General features: G+C 43.4%; 1 protein-coding gene across 1 annotated transcript in view; it reads left to right on the top strand.

Moving 5' to 3' along the window:
* The window catches only part of CFAP53 (cilia and flagella associated protein 53), a 181,744-nt gene that overhangs the window by 12,068 nt on the left and 149,538 nt on the right, over positions 1 to 20,138 (top strand). The window contains exons 2-3 of the mRNA XM_078674795.1: positions 13,631 to 13,860; positions 16,775 to 16,948. Of these exons, the coding sequence (XP_078530921.1) occupies positions 13,631 to 13,860; positions 16,775 to 16,948 (404 nt within the window). The remainder of the gene's footprint in view (positions 1 to 13,630; positions 13,861 to 16,774; positions 16,949 to 20,138) is intronic.

The raw sequence follows: 20,138 nt of genomic DNA, 5'->3' as shown, positions 1-20,138 counted from the left end.
ACGACTTCTACCTCATTCTGGAAGAACCTTGCAATTTCTATATTCAATTCTTGCCCTAATTCGACTTTACACCTCCACATTCTACTCCACTGTATGCAACTCCCACTAAACCACTGCACGCCACTTTACTCCACGCTATTTCACTCTACGCTATGCCACAACACTCTACTCCAATCTACATTACTCCACTCTTCAACACTATGCCACTCAACTCTACAATACTCCACTGCGGTGTTTCCTGAAAGGAGCACACGTGCAGTCACACCCTAACTTTCCTGAGTGGGCGATCTAGATTCTGAAGCGCGCACAATTCACGAATCATGCAAGAGGCCTTTATAGCTATTTAAAAAAATTCGATCAGCACAAAAAAAAATGGTCACTTGCGATTTGGAGAATCACAGGAAGAAGCAGAGGCAGTTCAGTGTGGAGAAGCAGTCAGTCACAGTGGAAAAGTCAGTGGGGGGGCTGCCGAGGGTCACAAGGTGCGCAGCAAGTGGCTCCCGCACATGCCACTTTGCTGCATTAGTTTTGGTGATGGGGTAGCTGCTACAGGGGTATACAGGCATCAGTGGAGTCTCTGAATAATGTATTTTTTTTATGGCCATGGACTATTTGGCATTTTTCGGCGTCCGAGGGCATCAATCACAGCTTGTATTGAAAGGTAACAGTTAAATACTTCAGATTATTAGCATTTTTGTTTATTTTGTTGCTAGCAGTATCTTAGAATGCCTGAGGAATTTGAATTCTTACACAGAACCGGTGGTGTGGCCATTGTGGCCTGGACTCTAGTTAGGGTGGCCAGGCATCCCGGATTTGGCAGGACAGTCCCGGGTTTCCACCAGCTGTCCCGGCAGGTTTATGCAAATTTGGCTCATGTCTCAGTTTTCATTAAGGGTCGACTGAACAGAATGGAATGTATGTTTGTATGTGTTCTAAAGTAGAACTAGCTATCAGTTGTTAATAGAAATCAATTTAATGAACAGATATTGTTCTGGCTTTACAGATTGCCTTTTATGTACTGTGGATGTGTGATTACGATGGGTCCTGATTGAGAGCTGTGTAGTTAAGGCAGAAGGCAGAGCCAGATTCTCACGATGCCTGTTAGTGAGTCCTAAAGCTATTCAGACTACAGGCACCTCACATTTTGGCTTCTTTAACTACAGAGAGTGATGGTCATATATATGTAAATTGTAAGTGTGGAAAAATGGGTGGAAGAGTTACACAATTGTCCAAATAAGACATCACTAAAGAGAAAAAAAAATGCTGATTCTGTGCTTGCTGCAGGTAAGTGGGTGGGTGTATGTGTGCGAGGGCATGTTTAAGTAGAGGAGGTGAACGGAAGTATGTTCAGGAGAGAGTGAAAGAACGGAGCACCTGAAGAAAGAGATGATGTGTGAGATATGCATATGGAGGATTTGCGAAAGCTGTGGGGAGAAAAAGGATGTGTCTAACAGAGTGAGGGACTGCAGAGAAAATTAGTGTGAAGGGCACACATTTTCAGTTCACACCATCACAACAAAATAATTTGTTTGCTACAGCTAAAACACATTGACAAAGCCAGTAGGCCTGGCTTGTTTTAGCCCCAGGTCCATTGTTGTGTTATGCTTGGATGTAGTAACAGAAAAATCCCACATACTGGTTAGATGTGCCCTAGAAGAAGCACAGGATTCTTGTTCACATGTTTTCAGCCATAGCTCTTGGAAAGGCGGCTAAGTCCTACTTCTTTGGCCATGCCCCTTTTAGAGATTCAGTCTGTGCACTTAAAGTACTGCTGCACATGTGCAATACTGTAAGGATGCCCTCTAAATTGGCACTGCAGAGAATTGTACCATAGTGTCTGTAGCCTCCCAAAAGGGCCAAGATCAAAGTTTGTGCACATCTTCTCAACTCCACCACCTATGCACATAGTGTCATGGAGACAAGTCCCTCTAGATACTGATGGTTGAAATGTCCATTTGCAGGACACCATATACTCTATTCTTATAGATTGCTTCCTGGAACCTAGTGCAATTTTGAAAAATGGCCTCGGGGGTTACAATGTGATGCGGCGTAATGAAACCGTTACGTGTCAAGTTTTAGGGTTGTGGTAGTTGGCGCCCAATTCCTATTAGTGTTGAAGTCCGTCAACCTCATTTTGCTCTGCTATCATCTATTGTACCACAAATAAATTGAAATGCACCTGTTAACGAAAGAACCTATTTTTAATTTGAAAGAGTCTTGGTAATATTTTTTTGCATGCCACTTTCTGCATCATTTCATGTAAGATATTCTAATGAATTGTGTCTGACTCAGCCCTCCCTATGAATTTCCTAGCTTGCACAGCTCTAACTATCGTGCAGCACGATTGCAGGTAAAAGCTGCACCACAGAAGGAATAACACACAACGTGGGTTTATAAACCTGTTTGGTGTAATACATGCTAATTAGGAAGCTTTGAGTACATGCCTCTTTTGCTTAAAATGGAACCCCCGGTAACTATTGTATGCCTGGTAAGTGTCTTCGCACACAGCCATGGCTGCAGTGCACAAAGTTGTTACATTGCGGCACACAGAGAAAAAAAATTAGAGGGAACATTGCTCCACTGTATGAAATTCTACTTCACTCTACGTCCCTCCACTCTACGTCCCTCCACTCTACGTCCCTCCACTCTACGTCCCTCCACTCTATGCCATTCCACTCTATGCCATTCCACTCTATGCCATTCCATTCTATGCCATTCCATTCCACTCTACACCATTCAACTCCACTCCACTTTATGCTCTCTGTGCCACTCTGTCACTCTACTCGACTCCACGACACTCTATGACACTCCATTCTACAGCACTCCACTCCATGACACTCTCCTTAATGCCACTAACTTTTAGCCATGGTGAACAGTAGCCACGCTGCTGTACAACGAAGCTAAAAAAACGTTAACAAAGTTAATAGCTCTTGCATATGCAAGACCTATTGGTTTTGACAGTGCTTGTTTTTTCTCTGGCATTCCAGGCTCTTTAACATGAAAACAATTTCCTCAGTCAGTAAGTAGGCATTTTATTTACATTCACAAGACCCTTTTTGAGTCAAAACAGAAGTACACATTTTTGTGTCATTTTCTCTTTGTTATAGTTTAATTTTTCAACATTCGTTAAAAACGTCGTACCTACGCTGGCTCTGCAATTATCACGTTGTGTTTGAGATTACCAGACGTTATTTCCAGTATCACCTTTAACATTCGCTATTGACCTGGAACCATTACTTCCCCTTCATACAAATTCAGTGACTTGCTCCAGTAAAGCTTGGGTCAGTTTAAGCAAAGGATTTAGATTATGCAGATGACGTGGCTGTTATTACATCGCATGGTAGAAAGGTTGTGTCAATTGCTGTTATGTTCCCAAAACAATTCATGAATATCTCTGGATAGATATAAAGTTAACACGCATAACACTGATATTAATACATCTGTTTGTTCCTCTTGTCTATAACCTTTTCGATTTATAGTATATATTTAGAAGTGAACTATGCACATTGGCTCTCAAATGTAGTGTTCTGTTAGTCCATACTCCAGTGGCATTCAAGGAATTGACTGAACTAGGTTTGACATTTGTTGATCAATGTCATCCGGCAAAGATGATCATGATCTCCACCTCCTTGTAGCTTTTTCAATCCCTTCCATTGGTTGCCCTTCAGCAGTTCTTTTTGCACCTCGAGTCTGCGATTTCTCATTTTATTTTGGAGTACAATAAGCCAGGGCAAGCAATTAATCAGCTGAATCTGCCTTATGACAAGGGACTGTGGGTTTATGATTTTCAACTGCACCTCTTGGTGTCTGTGGCCATTGGACTGCTAAAGCTTTGTCTGATACATCTGTCAATAATATTTTTACAAATATTCGTCAGGAAAGTTACACATGTGGTTTGTTACGAAAAGATTGGAAAACATAATGCAATTTTACTGCGATTTTCCTTTCCAAGAAACAACACAAAACAACAAGAAATATGTTTTTCAGTATGTCAGCATCTTGCCCAAAAGGCATCACATGGGATCCTCACAAATCATTGCGTTGGTCATTCTTGGTGTACTCCTGTAGGTAAAATGTCTTTTTTAAAGCAAGTGCGTTGTAAGAAACTTGAATATTATATTGAAGTTTGTCAAAGTAGTATACCGCTCAGCGTATATTTGCATATATTACCCTACTTTATCCCAAGTTCCTTCTGGCCATGCTTCAATATATAAACTTTAAAATTTGCATGGCGGCAGCCATAGCCCCGCTGGCGAATTTGTGCCCAGGGTACAAAGTATTGTTTTTGATCAGCTGATTTACAAATTTAAAATCTAAAGAAATACATTCTTTATGTATTTGCAAAGGCCAGATTATATCACGGAAAAAAAGTTGGTGCTGGAGGTTGCTTTCCGATGCGACCCCATATTAGACAATTAGAGTAAGTCTATTGGCTTGACTGTGGGTTATAGTTGTGCAGGATGTAAGGCCTGCACAAGTAATAGGTCCACAACTTCCCCTTTCTGGGAACCAAACAGATAAGTCCAAGGCCTACTCAGGGGAGGTGGTGTGTGCTAGCAATCGCCGATGGCACACAATAACACACAATAAATGATTGTCCAGTCGGTGCTTTTTCATTAGAAAAGCAAAAGTAATTTATTATACACACTACTAAATACTGCACATTACTTTATAAATCTATACTTCAGGCACATTGAAAGTGTAATGTGGGAAAGTCTGAAGTCATGTTGTTTGGAGAGGCAAAAATCCTGTGGACCCCTGACTGGTGGCCCACAAGTCTGGGGAAGGCCCCTTCCCCCAAACAGGTGGTGAAAAATCTGGGGGTCCGTCTTGACCATGACCTCTCGCTTGCTCATCATGCTAACATCACGGCGGGATCCTGCTACCATGTCATCAGCCTCCTTCGGAAAGTATTTCCTCTTCTCCCTGACTGCACAAGTAAGACCTTGGTCCAGGCCCTCGTTCTGAGCCGCCTGGACTATTGCAATGGCCTACTTTTAGCAGCCAATGAAGGAGTGCTCAACAAATTACAGGTGGTACAGAACACCGCTGCTCGCCTGGTGAGCAATGCCCCCCCCAGAACACCATCCTTGCCCCTTCTTAAAGCGCTCCACTGGCTTCCCATCCGGAAGCGGGTGGAATTTAAGATCTGTTGTGTGATACATAAGAGCCTTCACAACCTAGGGCCGCACTATCTGGCCGAAAAATGTGTCCACCACCGCCCTTCTCGTAACCTAAGGTCTAGCAATCAGTTGCTACTTCAGATTCCCCGACACTATAAGACCAGACAGGGAGGCCGCGCTCTCTCCGTTATGGGTCCTCGTTTGTGGAATAACCTTCCCCTCTCACTTAGACAGTGTTCGAGCCATCAAGCATTCAGGAAATGTCTCAAGACAACTCTATTTTAGAGCTAGCGCAAGTCTTGACCTGTTCACTCTACAGCACCGCGCGGAGATACACCTTCGGGTGTGATTCAGGCGCGTTACAAGCCCATAAATAAATAAATAAATAAATTGAAAATAACTTGAGTGACATTCTGCAATCACATTTCACGCCTAAAGTGTCTCTTAGCTTTGTCAGAAAGTACCCACAGCAAACTATCTGGGTTTGTGAACGGTTGACCGTATTATAAAATGCCCTATATAAATAATCCACATGTTAAAAACACCATAATTTCACTGTAATCTTTAACCATGTACAGATGCAATCAGTTTTTGTCAATAAGTCATTTCAACATTGGCCAAAAATCACTATCAGCATAATACATTACTGTAATCATTTCTGTCTCCCCACAAACATATGTCTAGGGGCGGAGGAGCTGCTCACTTCAGCAGCCACCCCCTCACCCCCCACTCTCTTTCTGACGTTGGTGCAACTTGGTGGTGCCTCTGCCGTTTTGGGGCTTCACAAGCAGCAGACCACTATGTCCGCTGCCGTAGGGCATGATGGGGCGCTCCCCTGAGGGGAGTTAAAATGTTAACAGCGGGTGTCGCATGTGTATTTGGGAGTCAGCGGTCTATTTTTTTTAATTGTTTCTTTTTAATCTTCATTGTCCTCACCGGACACCCGGGTGCTTTTGGTGTTGGGGGCAGCCCAGGGAGCCCACATCCGGCTGCCACAGCCGCTCAAACCTCCCCTCCCCCCACCCACCCCCCGTCAGTCAGTACTCCTTGTTGCCGGTGCGGGAGCCGGTGGCACCTGTGTCCTCCTTGCTTGCTCTGTGCAGGCAGAGTGTTGCTTCCTGGTGGTGACTCCGTTCCCCTCAGACATGGGAGCGTGGGCAAGTCCACCTGAGAAATGGCACTCTACCGTTGTCCTTTTCTTCGGGCCGGGGATGGGGTCCCGACCCCCTTTACAGTGAATATGGCCCACGGGATGGAGTCCACTGGTCAATAGAGAGTCTCGGGAGAGGGGCCCCACACACGCCCCGATCCCTTGAAAAAGTAAATGAATAAATCTTCTGCCGACCCCTAGGCCCTGGTCCACCTTGAGGGCAATTTTGAAAAACAGCGACAGAGCCCAATGCGCTCCATTTTCCTTCAGGGGTCATAGGTCGCCAAACTTTAAAAGGACATAACTTGTGATATTTTGAGTAGTTTTGGATCATCTTGGGCTCATTCTTCTACAGGTCACGAACTCTAGGCTCCAGGAGCAGTTTCAGCTGGCATCCGGGCCTAGAAAGGACCCTGTTTGCAGGGAGCAGGTACTGCTACCATATAGACAGCTTCTGTAGTTTAGTGACCCCTCACCACTGGTTCTGCACCTTGATAGATAGTCCTTTGTCATATTTCTTTATGCCATGTAGATTTCTCAAACCATGTAATAGGATAGGGGCGTGGATCATTTGCGATTTCCTCTCTGGAGTCCCCGGTCAGTCTGAAAACTGAATGCCACATTGCAGGCAGTTATTGTTTATGGTACCTTTTTATATTTTCAAGCAAAACACTTTTTCATAATCCTTAGTCTGTGCCTTAACCCCTTCGGCGCTCATGACGAGCTCAGCTCATCATGAGCGTAACCTGCGCTACGCGGATGACGAGCTGAGCTCGTCATGTAACGCGGGTTTTTTTAAATCGCAGCGCGCAGCGGGAAAACCGCTAGCGCGCATGCGGGTAATCAGGTATGTCTTCTTGTGTCCCTTTTGGACAAAAGGAAACAATTCCCTCCCTGAAGCATCCCAAGTCGTACTGCTGCCTTTTCTATCAATGGGAAGGTGTAAGAGAAGAGAGCAACCTGAAGGGCATTCTGAAGAAGAGGAATATGTATGTTCTATCATGAAAATACTAAAGAGCCCAGCAGATTTAAACCAACTCTTTGGGCCCTAAAATTGATTATGCCACAAGCCTAGAGAATTAAATGCTTAAATCCAGAGCAAGGACATTTAGAATGTTGATGGTGGGACTAAAACTTGTACAACAAATAAGAACAGCAGAAAAAATGCTGATTCCTACCTTTGACAATTAACTGCACGAAGGAGACACATGACCTGTTGGGCGAAGGGATACGTTACCCAAAGACCAGTAGTGGCCGGTGTGCTGGACGAGGGGTGGGGGGATGGCAGCAGGGCACAGGTGCCATGGGGGTTAAAAAAATGAATACGAAAAAAGTACCTGTAGCTGGCCACCTCAGGCTCTTCTGCTTCTCTTCTCCAGGTTGCAGCGGCTCACAAAATGCCCTAAGGCCAATCCTGAAGCTGCTCTCTCAAATGAGAGCAGCTTCAGGATTGGCCTGAGTGCCCTCGATTTGCGTTCTAGGACACACTGTGAGTCTGTACCTGCTCTCTCCAACCCAACTGCATTGCTGGGTTGAAGAGAGGTTTCACTGCGCATGACGGTTTTGCTGTCCTGAGACGGCCTGCCAAACGGGTATATGGAAATTCTCATCCTGTAAGTACAAGGACGTCAACCAGTCTGCAAGAAACCCTCTGATCCCAATGGCTCCCAAATTACAGCTCCAACCCAGCAGTGACGCATCGGTCACCATCATGAACTCTGGGTGGGAAACGGAGAGTGGCCTTCCACAGTTCATGTAAGTAGTAGTCAACCACCACTGAAGACGCTGAGCCATCTCTTGAGAGAGAGAGACATCTCTGAACCTGGGCCCTTTGGGGTCAGAGGCTTTCTTGCCGGGCCTGTATATGCCATCTGGCATTTGTGATGAGAAGAATGCATTAGGCCAGAAGACCAAGAAGCTTTCGCGTCATCCGCACCAAGTCCCAGGACCGATCCCAACGATCATGTCCTGGATTTGCTGCAGTAGAGAAAAGGCCCTGAATGTGTCCATAATTATTTCCCAATGAATGGAAGCCTCTGTGTGGGTCTCAGTTGGAACTTTGGCTCATTGATGGTGAAACCCAACGATGTCCGAAGGACGGCTGTTATTTAGAGGTGGTCTATGACTGACTGTGGCGAGCCCACTTTTAGCAGTCCGTCATCGGGGTGCGACAATAGGTGTACCCCTGACCTTATATGATGGACACCGAATACCACCATCACTTTTATGAACACCAAATAGCCAAGGTAAGGCTGAAGGGAAGGACAATAATTGAAAGCTTTCCTAGCACACCTTGGACCATAAATAATTCCTGGGTCAATAGCTGACAGGATAAAAGCCAAACTGACCATTTTTAACCTGTCCTTCTTCAGAAAGTAAGTAATGCAAGTACCATCCTCTGTGAGTCTGGTACCCATTCAATTGCTCCTTTTGATGAAAAAAAGGTTGATTTCTTGCATGACCAGTGACAAAATTCTGTATTCTGCCTTCAAGCTGCATGGCATGTGCCTGCGAGAGCAGACTAAAGCTGTTTGGTAGCTGTTGCAGCAGGGATTGGAGAAATTCTGTCTCTGCTGAATGGAATAGTTTCTTTTGGAGCCGCATCCACAGCCTCAAAAGGACTATTGTGGTTGTTGCAATACAAGTTCAGAGGGCTGGCGCTGTCTGTACGGCAGCCCCCTGGAATATACTGTACGTTTTCTCTACTGGTAGGGAATTTGCTTGGATGGTGTCAATAGCCCCCAGGGATCGCGCTGTGACTTGACTATCCTTGAATCGTTCTAGCACTGCATCAGCCTTTTCTTCACATAGCCTGGAGCCATCGAAGGGCATGTCCATTAAGGACACTTGAACGCCTTCTCAAAACCATGATCACACTGATGTCATGGCCTGTGCCGATCCAGTCTGTGTCCAGGCCAGCTTGGAGTACATACGTTTCTGCACCCTGTCCATCCTGCATAGTTTTTGGGTAATGAAACCCTGAGTTCCTCTCGAAGGGCTGGCAAGATGTCACTGGCTATGGTCCATAGTATGTGAGTGTACTGTGCCAGAAGGGAAACAGCATTAATAGATTGTAATACTAGGCTGGCCAAAGAAAACATTATTTTTTCAAAATAATTTATTATTTTTGATTCTATATCTGGCTGATTGGCAGAAAAGGAATTAGGCCTGTGACTTGGAGCAGTACCAATGCTTCGCTCACAAGGTCTTCTTAGCTCAGCAATTTATCTGTCCCTAATTGCTTTGGGATGGCTGAGAGCACGCCTGTCATACAACTTAGAGGCATGCACAGTGGCCAAGCACCACAGACACAGCTCATGCATGTCCGTGACAGACATCTGCTTCCTGCAGTCTACGCACAGTTTGAATCCTGCTGGTTTCGGTGAGGGCATCGTTCACTAGCACACTGCAACATGTTTAGAGTCACTGGAAAATCAGACAATCAGGGGAGTTTAGTTCTGGATCCACATCAAAGGGCACGGAAAGAAAGGAACCGACGTTTACATGTATAGTTAGCACATATATGTGTCTCTGCTTGTGACCGTTGTGGTTTTATGGAGTTTCAGAGACATGGAGCTACATGGTGCCCCCTACTGGTGCGCAGGAGCATTGCTGTAGACTTCGCTGCATTTAGTCTGGTGCCTGGATGAGGTATGGTGGTTAGAAATAGTCAAGCCAATACTTACGAACGGGAAAGATACCTCTAAAGCGTCATACAGAGGGTGGCTCAGTTGGATCCCCTATCTAAGAGGGGCGGCTACCCTGGCATTAAGTTACTCGCCCTGGAAGGCCTCCCCCAGGAACCTGTGGCAAACCTTGGACAAGATTCTGACCCCAGACGACCCATCATAAAACTATAATGACTCAATGTGCTGTGAACCATCGTACTACATGCAACCTCCGGAATGTTTGTTAGTTAATCTGCTTCAGTACTATCCCTCTTCTACACTTATTCTCACTTTCCTCTCCTCCTATTCTATCCTTATCCTACCACCACTGTATAACAAACTAAGGGGTTGCCTTCCGATAATTTTACCATAACCACTTACCCCAGGATTCTCCGAAGTCGGTCCTGGAGGGCCGGATCCATGCCAGATTTTTAGCATATCCCTATTTAGATAAATGTAGTGATCTTAAAATCTGGCATGGATTCGGCCCTACAGGACTGACTTTGGGGAACCTTGACTTACCCTGTAACAGGCTGGCAATCCATATAACGATTCTCTTGTATATTGTTTGTATTCTTACAAATACCAAATAATAAAAACAAACAAAAAAAGAATCTCAGTTTTAGACTAATTGAGGTGTAGTGCATGTGAGATCCAGGTGTTTATTGCAGCTGGACAGAGAGAAATGGTTTTATGGATCATAGACATCAACGAGCCATAGGAGATAAACAGCAAAGAACAGTCAGCATAAAGATTATTAGAAATGTTTCAGCCATTCATAATCCCACTGAGAGTGAAAAAGAGAAGATGGCTGAGGACAGACTCTGAAGTAGCAATAATGAGAAGTAAAAGAAGTGGATGTAAAAGTAGCCTCCAAAACAGAATATGTACGGTCGGAGAGGTAGGAGGAGGTCCAGGATGTAGCAATACAAGAGATGCTGAGAGAAGGCAGAGTGGAGAGCAGCATGGCGTGGTTTGACATTGTTAAAGCTTCATACAGATCCAAAAGATTAAGCAGGGATCCACGGAATGAAGCAGGACAGAGGCAGCAAGAGGTTTGTTGCAGTTCTGGTGATGGGGAGCAAGACTGAAAGGAGGGAATGAAAGGGATGAAGTCAGGAACCGGGTCTGTTGGCTCTGAGTACTGATGCTGCCACTCCAGAAACCTGCGTTTGACCTCATGCCCCAGGTTGAAATCCCAGCAGTTCTGCCTTTCATCATCGTCGATAAAATGAGTACCAAAGAGTTAAGTAACAATGAACACCTGTTATTCAGCACCAGGATGCCTCATAGGGTAAACTCTATGAATATTGTATTTTGTGTTGTGTTATGACTTGAAAGTCCATTCTTGTAGTTTAGAAAGAAAAGGCTGATGGGATATATGATGGAATTCAAAAGGCACCTCAAGAATACGCGTACGTTTTCAGGTATTGAATGAAATCTGGAGTAAAGCATTTTCTTCATCAAGGGATGCCATTGCTGCTCATACTAGGGCTTTATTATCCAGAGAAGCTTAAGTTTATAAGAAGCCAATTTGGAGAGCTAACCTACATGGTTCTGAGGTCAGAGTTAAATGGGAATCTTTGGTATTGGAACCAGTGTGTAGTAATTTCCTAGAGAATCTGCTTTGGTTAGTGACTAAAAGATAGGCATTCATGAATTCCTTTGGTAATAACAGAAGTAAGTAGGTTCTAAAAAAGCAGGTGTTCCAATTTTGACTACATTAGAAGATGGGGGTGCTGTGGCAGCACTTTGATGTTGTCAGTTGAGGAGATTCACTGCCAGGGTTTGGTGTCATCCTCTATCTAATGTACTGAAAATCCCAACTCAGATACTAAGACCTCAGCGGTAGGGGCAGATAACACTGTATATATTGATCTCATTTTAGAGTCCAAAGGCAACACATTTCTCCAGTACTTTTCCTAGAAATGTCTGAGGTATGCAATTGTGATATTGTGACCACAGGGGTGGATTGACTAACTTTGACACCAGCATGGAATGAACTTTGATTGAGAAAAGCTTTAATTGTGTGATTAATTGGAGCTGCTGAGAAAAATAGCCACATTTTTCAGACATCTGGCAGGTAAGCATTGTTCATGTACGATGATTGAAAAAACTAGTCGCTCCAAAAAATGTAATCAGCACCACCATTCCATTTGATCAGGCTGGAGATTGAAAGTGCGGCTAGTGGCTGAAGCGGTAATATTTGCTCTGGTGGAGAAGATTTTGACTCATTATGGGATTCATAGAGTTTTTGCTGGGGATTGTTGGGAACTATTAGCCTTGTTCTGCATTTGTGGGGGTGCTGAGGAGTGATGGGTGACCATGAGATGAGAGAGAAAGAGGAAGTGGAACTGCCAAGCTGAAGATCAAAACCAAGGACAATTTGGTTTCTGTGTTCTTTGAAAATTATGAGTTCTCAAAGCAAAACACTGATTCTGACAGTGAGATTGTTCATCTACAAAAACGGCAAATCATTTTCAGATGCACCAACCACTCTTAGCTGGCATTTTAGGGTGTTGTCCATCGCACAGAATGTATTGTCGTTCACCTCTGTTATCTGGCCCTGGCTTCTATTATTTTGTATGTGTTGTTTGGCACATACCTACTTTTAGCTTTATGAGCGTATGGATTCAAAGAAGTTATTACACATATAAAGTAGAATCAACACATTTGAGTGAAAAGTCATAAATAGATCGCCTAATACATTCCAAAAGTAAATGAATTTGTAGATGGTACTCCTTTTAGGTTTAACAGTTGTACTATGTGTACACTTTCAAACTAAGCAGAAAGTTATCGTAACCTAGTAAGTAAGCTTCCAGATATCCATTTTAGCTATGCTTTGTTTGTTCCCATTAAATGTTGTACATCCTCCTACAACGTACATAATCATTTTCATATTTAATAATTTTTGTCGTGTATTTAGGAGTGTTAAAACTCACTGTATTGCAACTTCCAGCCACTTTTGAGCTCTGAGTTGTCCAGGACACGTTCCACGTAAAAAGCCAGAATGGTAGTTCTAATCCGATGCCAAGTATGGTTAGACCATACTCCCGCAGTTGCACGCCAGTGCAGTCTATCTTGAACCCAGCGCTCACATTTCTGTTTTTAGGAGTTTACTGCCTCACAGGTGACCCGGGTCAGCCCTCTAGAGTCCCAGCTTCACGCGGCCTGAACACCATTGTCTACTATGCCTGGTAGATCGCTCAGCAATCTATGGTGGCATAGCTAACTATCTAGTGTGTTGTGAACGTTTCTGCATAGAGCTCTAATGTTCGCATCAGTAAACTTTATGAACTTTGCCAAACATTTTAATTTTAATAACACTGCAGTGAGAGCAGAAATCTAAGAATTATTGGATGATAATTTAGGATTTCCAAAGGTATCTATGGAAGACCACCTCAATGAATTTTTCCTTGATATGTCGATAAGTTACAAAGAAAACTAGGTGTCACAATTCATACTATAATACTTGTTTTTTTTCAATTTTACAGTTTCCTTAAATGTTATCTACTTGCTACCACTTGCATGCAGAATAGAAATATATAAATTATTGCTAAAAACCAAGCCTTTCTGTGTGTGTGTTGAAGTAAAATACCAGAAAAAGCCAAATGTGTGGGCACAGCTTGGTATGCCATTATTTTATACACTTACTGTGTCATTACTAAAATACTTTTTTTTAAATACAGAGAGCCAGGTTACCAACGAGCAGACCACCAGATTATGTGAACCAAGAAATGCAACGTAAAGAGAAGAAACGAGAAGATACGTTGGCCTACATAAAACAGACCGAACGAGAGCATGTGATCAGCAAGTTTGTGGAACTCACAGACTACAGAATTCTCCACAACACAGTGCAAGGAAAAGTTAAAGAAGCAATGGAGCAGTACAAAATGGGGACTGAAGAGCGGAGAGAGAGGTAACAAAGCCCTGTAGGTGGAACGCCAGAGGGACAGCCTAACCCAATTTACACTTGTGTTTAAGAGGTGTAAATTATTAAATTGCTGAATCAAAGCAACCTCCGTGCGATGTGTAATCTCGTCTTGAATTAATGATGGATCCCACAACTGTTGGGTGATTACGATCAGGAGGGACATTTCTTGCAGAATATCTGAATGAGAGAAATGCAGAGCTGGACAGCTATTCCCACTATGACCTCATTAGTCAGGCTAGACAGTCCTGCCAAGTACCACGCATCAGGCATTTCAGTGTAGTGCTCCACATCACTGCACTGAAGTGCATTGTCACGCATATATGATGCATCTGCATTATGTGTCTGAAGTGCTGCAGCCAGTGTGTGTCAGCTGGCTTCGCTTCGCCCGTGGCCTTTGTGCTCTCCTCCGACAAGCTTGGGGCGCTCGCAGCTGAGCTATGCCTTGGGCTTTTGGCAGACACCTCACTGCTTGCAACAATGTATTATCACATGATGAGATTCTAGTTCTGCACTCAGAGTCAGACATCCTGCTGCCTATGAGACTGTGGGGCCCAGTCAGGTGGTAAAGTCAGGCCACCCATGGCGCTGCAGGAGGACGCCACGTCCTGTTAAGGGGAGTTATGTTGTGAGCGGGCCTTGGCAGGCTACTGGGTTGCCGCTGGCGGCGCCGGCCGCAATCATGGTGCTTGGCTAGCAGCACTGCTGCTGCTCGCACCAGCCTGGCCGGGCCCCCGCGGCGCTGTGGCTGACTATTATGGCCGTTGCCCACGCTGAAAATTCAATATTGCCCAGCCGAAGGACTGAGCCTGCGGTCTGAGTCAACTTAGTGGACGCTACTGAACATGTTAAAAGTAGGTATGCAGCCACCACAGTAACACTGCTTGCTTTATTCAACTGTGTCACTTGTAATTTCTCTAAAACATGCATGTTGGTATTTCTGCCAAAGGCAGGGTGCCACCCTCTATATCCGTTAACTCCGCTTAGCACGATATCCCATTTCCTTTAGGCATAGGTATTTTTGTTGTTTCTGGAATGTGCTGACTGCTGTGAACGGACATGGAAAATGATAGGTGTGGTGCAGGCATCACTCTGTTCACTATAGCCAGTGTGCAAGAGATATGTGTGGTGTGAGGTGCAATGTGCTAGTACTGAGAGGATACCATGTTGATTAGTGGCAGACCAGGCAGGGGCTGAAATATGGTCTTCTGAGATATTCTGCAATATATTCTAGTGTGTGGGGCAGTGATATTTGTAGCCTGGTGGTAGAGTTTCTTGTTGCTCAAATGGCTGTAATTTCTTTTATTTATGTTTCCCTTGTCTTCGTTGCTTGATTTTGCTTGCGAGAAAGGGTCCCTCATAGTCGTTGAAATGTCACTCATAATTACACTGAAATTATGAAAATGTCACACATAGCAATCTGAAACCTTAGCAGTTATGTCTAGATTAGAAGGTGGTTATTTTTAAAGATAGTAAATTTAGTCTACTTCAATCTCTGTTTGCATTAGATGTACTCTTTTTTGCGAATTCACAGAATCCAAGATGGTTACACCCACTCGTCTATGACATTTTGAAATTTACAGTTATGTGTCACTGACCTCTGTCCTTTACATTTCCGACCATGGAAGCACACTTGCATCTTCCTTTTGCAGGAGTGGTTTTGTGAGTGCTTCCAGTATGGCAAATACTGCGAAAATCTTTTATTATCAGTTCAAAGGTACGGCTTTGTGGATTTCACAGGAATCTGCATGCAATACGCCACTTTTCTCTTATTGCATCACAGACTGACTCATGCAGAAAGGTTCGCCTACTCTGAGCCTTTTCATTTGCCCATATTAAGAAGCCTGATTCTCTAAAACTGATTCAGGCAATTACAAACGTAAATTACACTTTTTGCATACTTAAGTGACATGTAGCTATTGAGAATGTTTTGTAACTGAGGCCCTATGTAACTATGTCAAGATGTTTTTCATGTTTACTGATAGAATGGTCATGTTTACTGATAAACTTCAGCTCACCATAATTCCGCCGGTCATGAGTGAAATCATTGGAGGTCACAGAACTGGCTCCTTTCCCCCTCAAAAGCTTTAGGATACCCAAAACACAAAAAGGCATGGTGGCTGTGTAGTACTTTTTACATCCGTGTTATAAGTACAAATCACTGATTCCTTAATTAACAAGATTCTGGTGTGGAGGGGGAGTAATAAGAAGGCCACTCTTTTTGGAAGAGGAAGCCTCACTCACATAATGTGACATTCTACATCATAGGCACCTCTGCCCATCGTGGTAGGACAATACCACCAGGACGGACTCAACCTCCGAGTGTATCCGATGGAGGGAGTTCTTAGATAAGACATTTTCCTTTGATAAAACAGGGACTTGTGCACTTACTCCATAGCATAGTTTGTTTTAGATGTACCAGAGGTTACCACTATTAAAAGGTAAAACCCATTTACCTCTAGGTACTTTTAGCTTTATCTGTGTTCCCCTGTTTTATTCAGGAAAAATACCTTATCTAATAACTCCCTCCATCTAATCAGGTTTTGAACATAAGGAAGCATGTGTCCACTCTAAGCCTGATGGTTCTGAGTCAGTTGGAGATCTGAATAAGAGGCATAAGTCTCAGAATGGGAGACCGGGATGCCATGAGCATAGAAGTTCCAGGAAATGCTGTAAGATGATATAATAGTATCCAGTAAGGAGTCAATACAGTTCGAAGAGTTGTGAATTCAGGACTGAACCTTAGTAGATACTCACTTGGAAATATGCGTGCCGGGATTAAGATCAGTGCCAAGAAACCGAGAATGAATGGTTGGATATGTAAGTTGTTGCCCAATGTGAGTAAACCTTGTCACTAGCACCCTGTATCTCTCTCTATGTGACTGTATTTTTTACTGTGCAGACTTAGAGATATGCTGGAAAATGAAGAAAAAGAACATATTAAAGAGATGGAGGCAATGCAAGAGACCACACTGGAAAAACTTGCGAAGATGCGGGAACGAGCTAAGTATTTGAAGGAAAAGAGGGAAAGTGAAAGGCTGGCATTAGTTGCAGAAAAACGAGATCAACAGTTCAGGTAAGGGTCAACATTTTTACTCAAACTGTAAGTGACATAAGGGTACAGCTTCTATTTCATCAACCTTCTAAAATCAAAAAGTAAAAAAATAAATTTCCTTTTGTTATCTATCTATCTATCTATCTATCTATCTATCTATCTATCTATCTATCTATCTATCTATCTATCTATCTATCTATCTATCTATCTATGTATCGCCCTCACTCTATCTATCTATCGCCCTCACTCTATGATTGTGGGTTTCTAAAGCGCTAGAATCGACTCCCGAAGGAGTATCTCTGCGCTGTAGACTGCTGGGGAACCCGTCCTGGCTTTCCCTGTGAGATGGTCCCTACTGGGTATCTCCAAGGTGAAACCAGGCACCCCCGGCGTATGTGGGGGGCCGTTGTGGAGATGAGGCAAGCTAATGCCCAGAGTTGCCGAGTGTGATCCCTAGTTAGAGTAGGCACCGAGGCGAGAATTATCGAGTCCGTTGACCCTGGTCCAAGACCCTGCCGCATCGGGAATTGAACCCTGGTCCCGGGCCGTCCTCTGCTCCCAGGTCTGCCGTCTCTAACCAGTGAGCCACACCACTCCACCGTGAGCCACACCACTCTATTGCCCTCACTCTATCTATCTATCTACCGCCCTCACTTCATCTATCTATCACCCTCACTCTATCTATCTATCTCCCTCACTTAATATATCTATTGCCCTCACTATCTATCTGTCGCTCTCTCTATCTATCTATTGCCCTCACTCTATCTATCGCCCTCACTCTATCTGTCTATCTAGCTATCGCCCTCACTCTATCTATCTATCTATCTATCTATCTATCTATCTATCTATCTATCTATCTATCTATCTATCTATCTATCTATCTATCTATCTATCTCCCTCACTCTATCTATCGCCCTCCCTCACTCTATCTATCGCCCTCCCTCACTCTATCTATCGCCCTCCCTCTATCTATCGCACTCACTCTATCGCATCACCACAGCATCACTCAGCATCACTCGGGCACCGCAACATCACTATGCGCTACCACAGCATCACTCAGCATCACTCGGGCACCGCAACATCACTATGCGTTACCACAGCATCACTGAACGCCACAGCATCACTTGTCGCCACCACAACATCACTCAGCGCCACCACAGCATCAATCTGGGCAACCATTCAACAACAACTGGTTCAAATATATTCTCTTAATGTTTCAAGCTTTATTACAAATGTCACAAAAAGATGTTAATATTTCACTTCTGTTCTTGGATTTTCGTCACAATAAAATACATTGAACATAATCTTCACAAAAGTTATTTACCAAAGTTTAAGCTATTGCCATTATAAATTACAATAACTTTTATTTAAGTTTTAATTATTAAAAAATAAATAAAAGCCATTGTTATTCCTAATATCAATACATCTAAGTCACGTAAATACAACACATATTGCATTACAAATGCTATAGGTGTCACATTTGCGAAAGCTAAAACTATTGGCATTGTAAATGACAAAGTTATTAATTTAGCTATTTTCAAAACCAACACATAAATACAAAATTTGTCATTTACAATACCAATAGCTCAAACTTTCCTAATGCGAGACCTTTTGCATTGCAAATGCTTGTTTTTAGATTGCTTCTTTCCGAGTTCTTTCACGTGAACCAGCAGCGTGGGTCAAAGCATTCTATTTAAATTTCGAAGGATGCCTCCGGTTCCCACCTCTCCAGTTCACGATAGAGTGAAACGTCTTTACCGCATATTTAACAAGCAGAAAACATAAGGTAATGCTTTCCCTTCCTCTCCGCTTCGCCTCTTTCTCACTGTGTCTCCTATAAATACATCTCTTTGCCCTAAATATTACCATTTGAGTGTATCTTGGGTGCTTGTGTTTGTATGTGCATGCGTGTGATTGAGACTGTATATTTCTGGTCTGTTCGCGTGTGATTTGAAAATATTTAGATCTACGGTGCTTGTGTTGTATGTGCATGTGTGTTATTTGAGAGTGCATTTATCTACTGTGCTTGTATTTGTAGCTGCACAAGTGTGACACTGTTTGTATATCAGGGGTGTTAGTATATACACAAGTATGATTTGTGAGTGTGTACATCTGTGGTGCTTGTGTTTCTATGTGCACAAGTATGATTTGTGAGTGTGTACATCTGTGGCGCTTGTGTTTCTAAGTGCACAAGTATGATTTGTGAGTGTGTACATCTGTGGCGCTTGTGTTTCTATGTGCACCAGTATGATTTGTGAGTGTAAAACTAGAGCATAACGATGGACCCTTTCTACTAACAGCACCTGGTATCCTATCCCCCCTAATTCAATGAATCTTTCCCTCAAGTTACAATCGGGGTATGTGTGCACACTGTATGGCACCCACGGTTACTGTGCCTTTTCCCTAAGGAATTGAATACAAGTAAACAAACGCAAAGGTGCACCACAGAGTTCTTCAAATAACAATTCTTTTGAAAAATCATACAAAGATGATGTCTTTCTTGTATTTTCAAAATTCTTTATTTTTCCAACGTTAGCACTATACAGCCGACGCGTTTCGTCCCTACGGGACTTCTTCAGGGCTTGTAAATTGAAAACTATAATTCCAATTGGGATCTTCAAAATTCAAAATCTGTGTGGCGCCTTTCCCATTGACAATGTCTTCATAAAATTTTACGGAAGGCCTGTGCTGAGTCTTCTTTTTTTCTATGTTAGTAATTGGAATCAGATAATGTGGATGACACGAACTTCATATGTTGTCTTTCAACTCCGCCATATAATGAAGGAGATTTTCCAATCAATCAAGATAATCTGTATCGGTTTATAACGTTATCTGGCTATTCAAAAGTGTGAATCACTGGGACTTATATGTGGGCACTGGAATAACAGCAGGTCGATCATAATAAATCGGCCTGTAACCATCCACACAGCCTTCACCTTCTCCGAAATACGAGATCCCAGCTGTGTACATCTGTGGCGCTTGTGTTTCTATGTGCACCAGTATGATTTGTGAGTGTGTACATCTGTGGTGCTTGTGTTTCTATGTGCACAAGTATGATTTGTGAGTGTGTATCTGTGGTGCTTGTCTTCCTTCTCCCCGTGTCTGGTGATCTCAGTCAGGGCCCCTTGTCCATAAACCATCTCTGCCCCCTACATCCTGGCCCCTCATTTTCTGTGGCTGCTTCTGCAGGAGCACTACCAGGCAAACACCC

Source organism: Lissotriton helveticus, chromosome 2_1 (assembly GCF_964261635.1).
Source record: "Lissotriton helveticus chromosome 2_1, aLisHel1.1, whole genome shotgun sequence".
In the NCBI taxonomy this organism is placed as follows: Eukaryota; Metazoa; Chordata; class Amphibia; order Caudata; family Salamandridae; genus Lissotriton; species Lissotriton helveticus.
The sequence above is the reverse complement of the archived record's forward strand: the minus strand, read 5'-3'. Positions and strand labels throughout refer to the sequence as shown.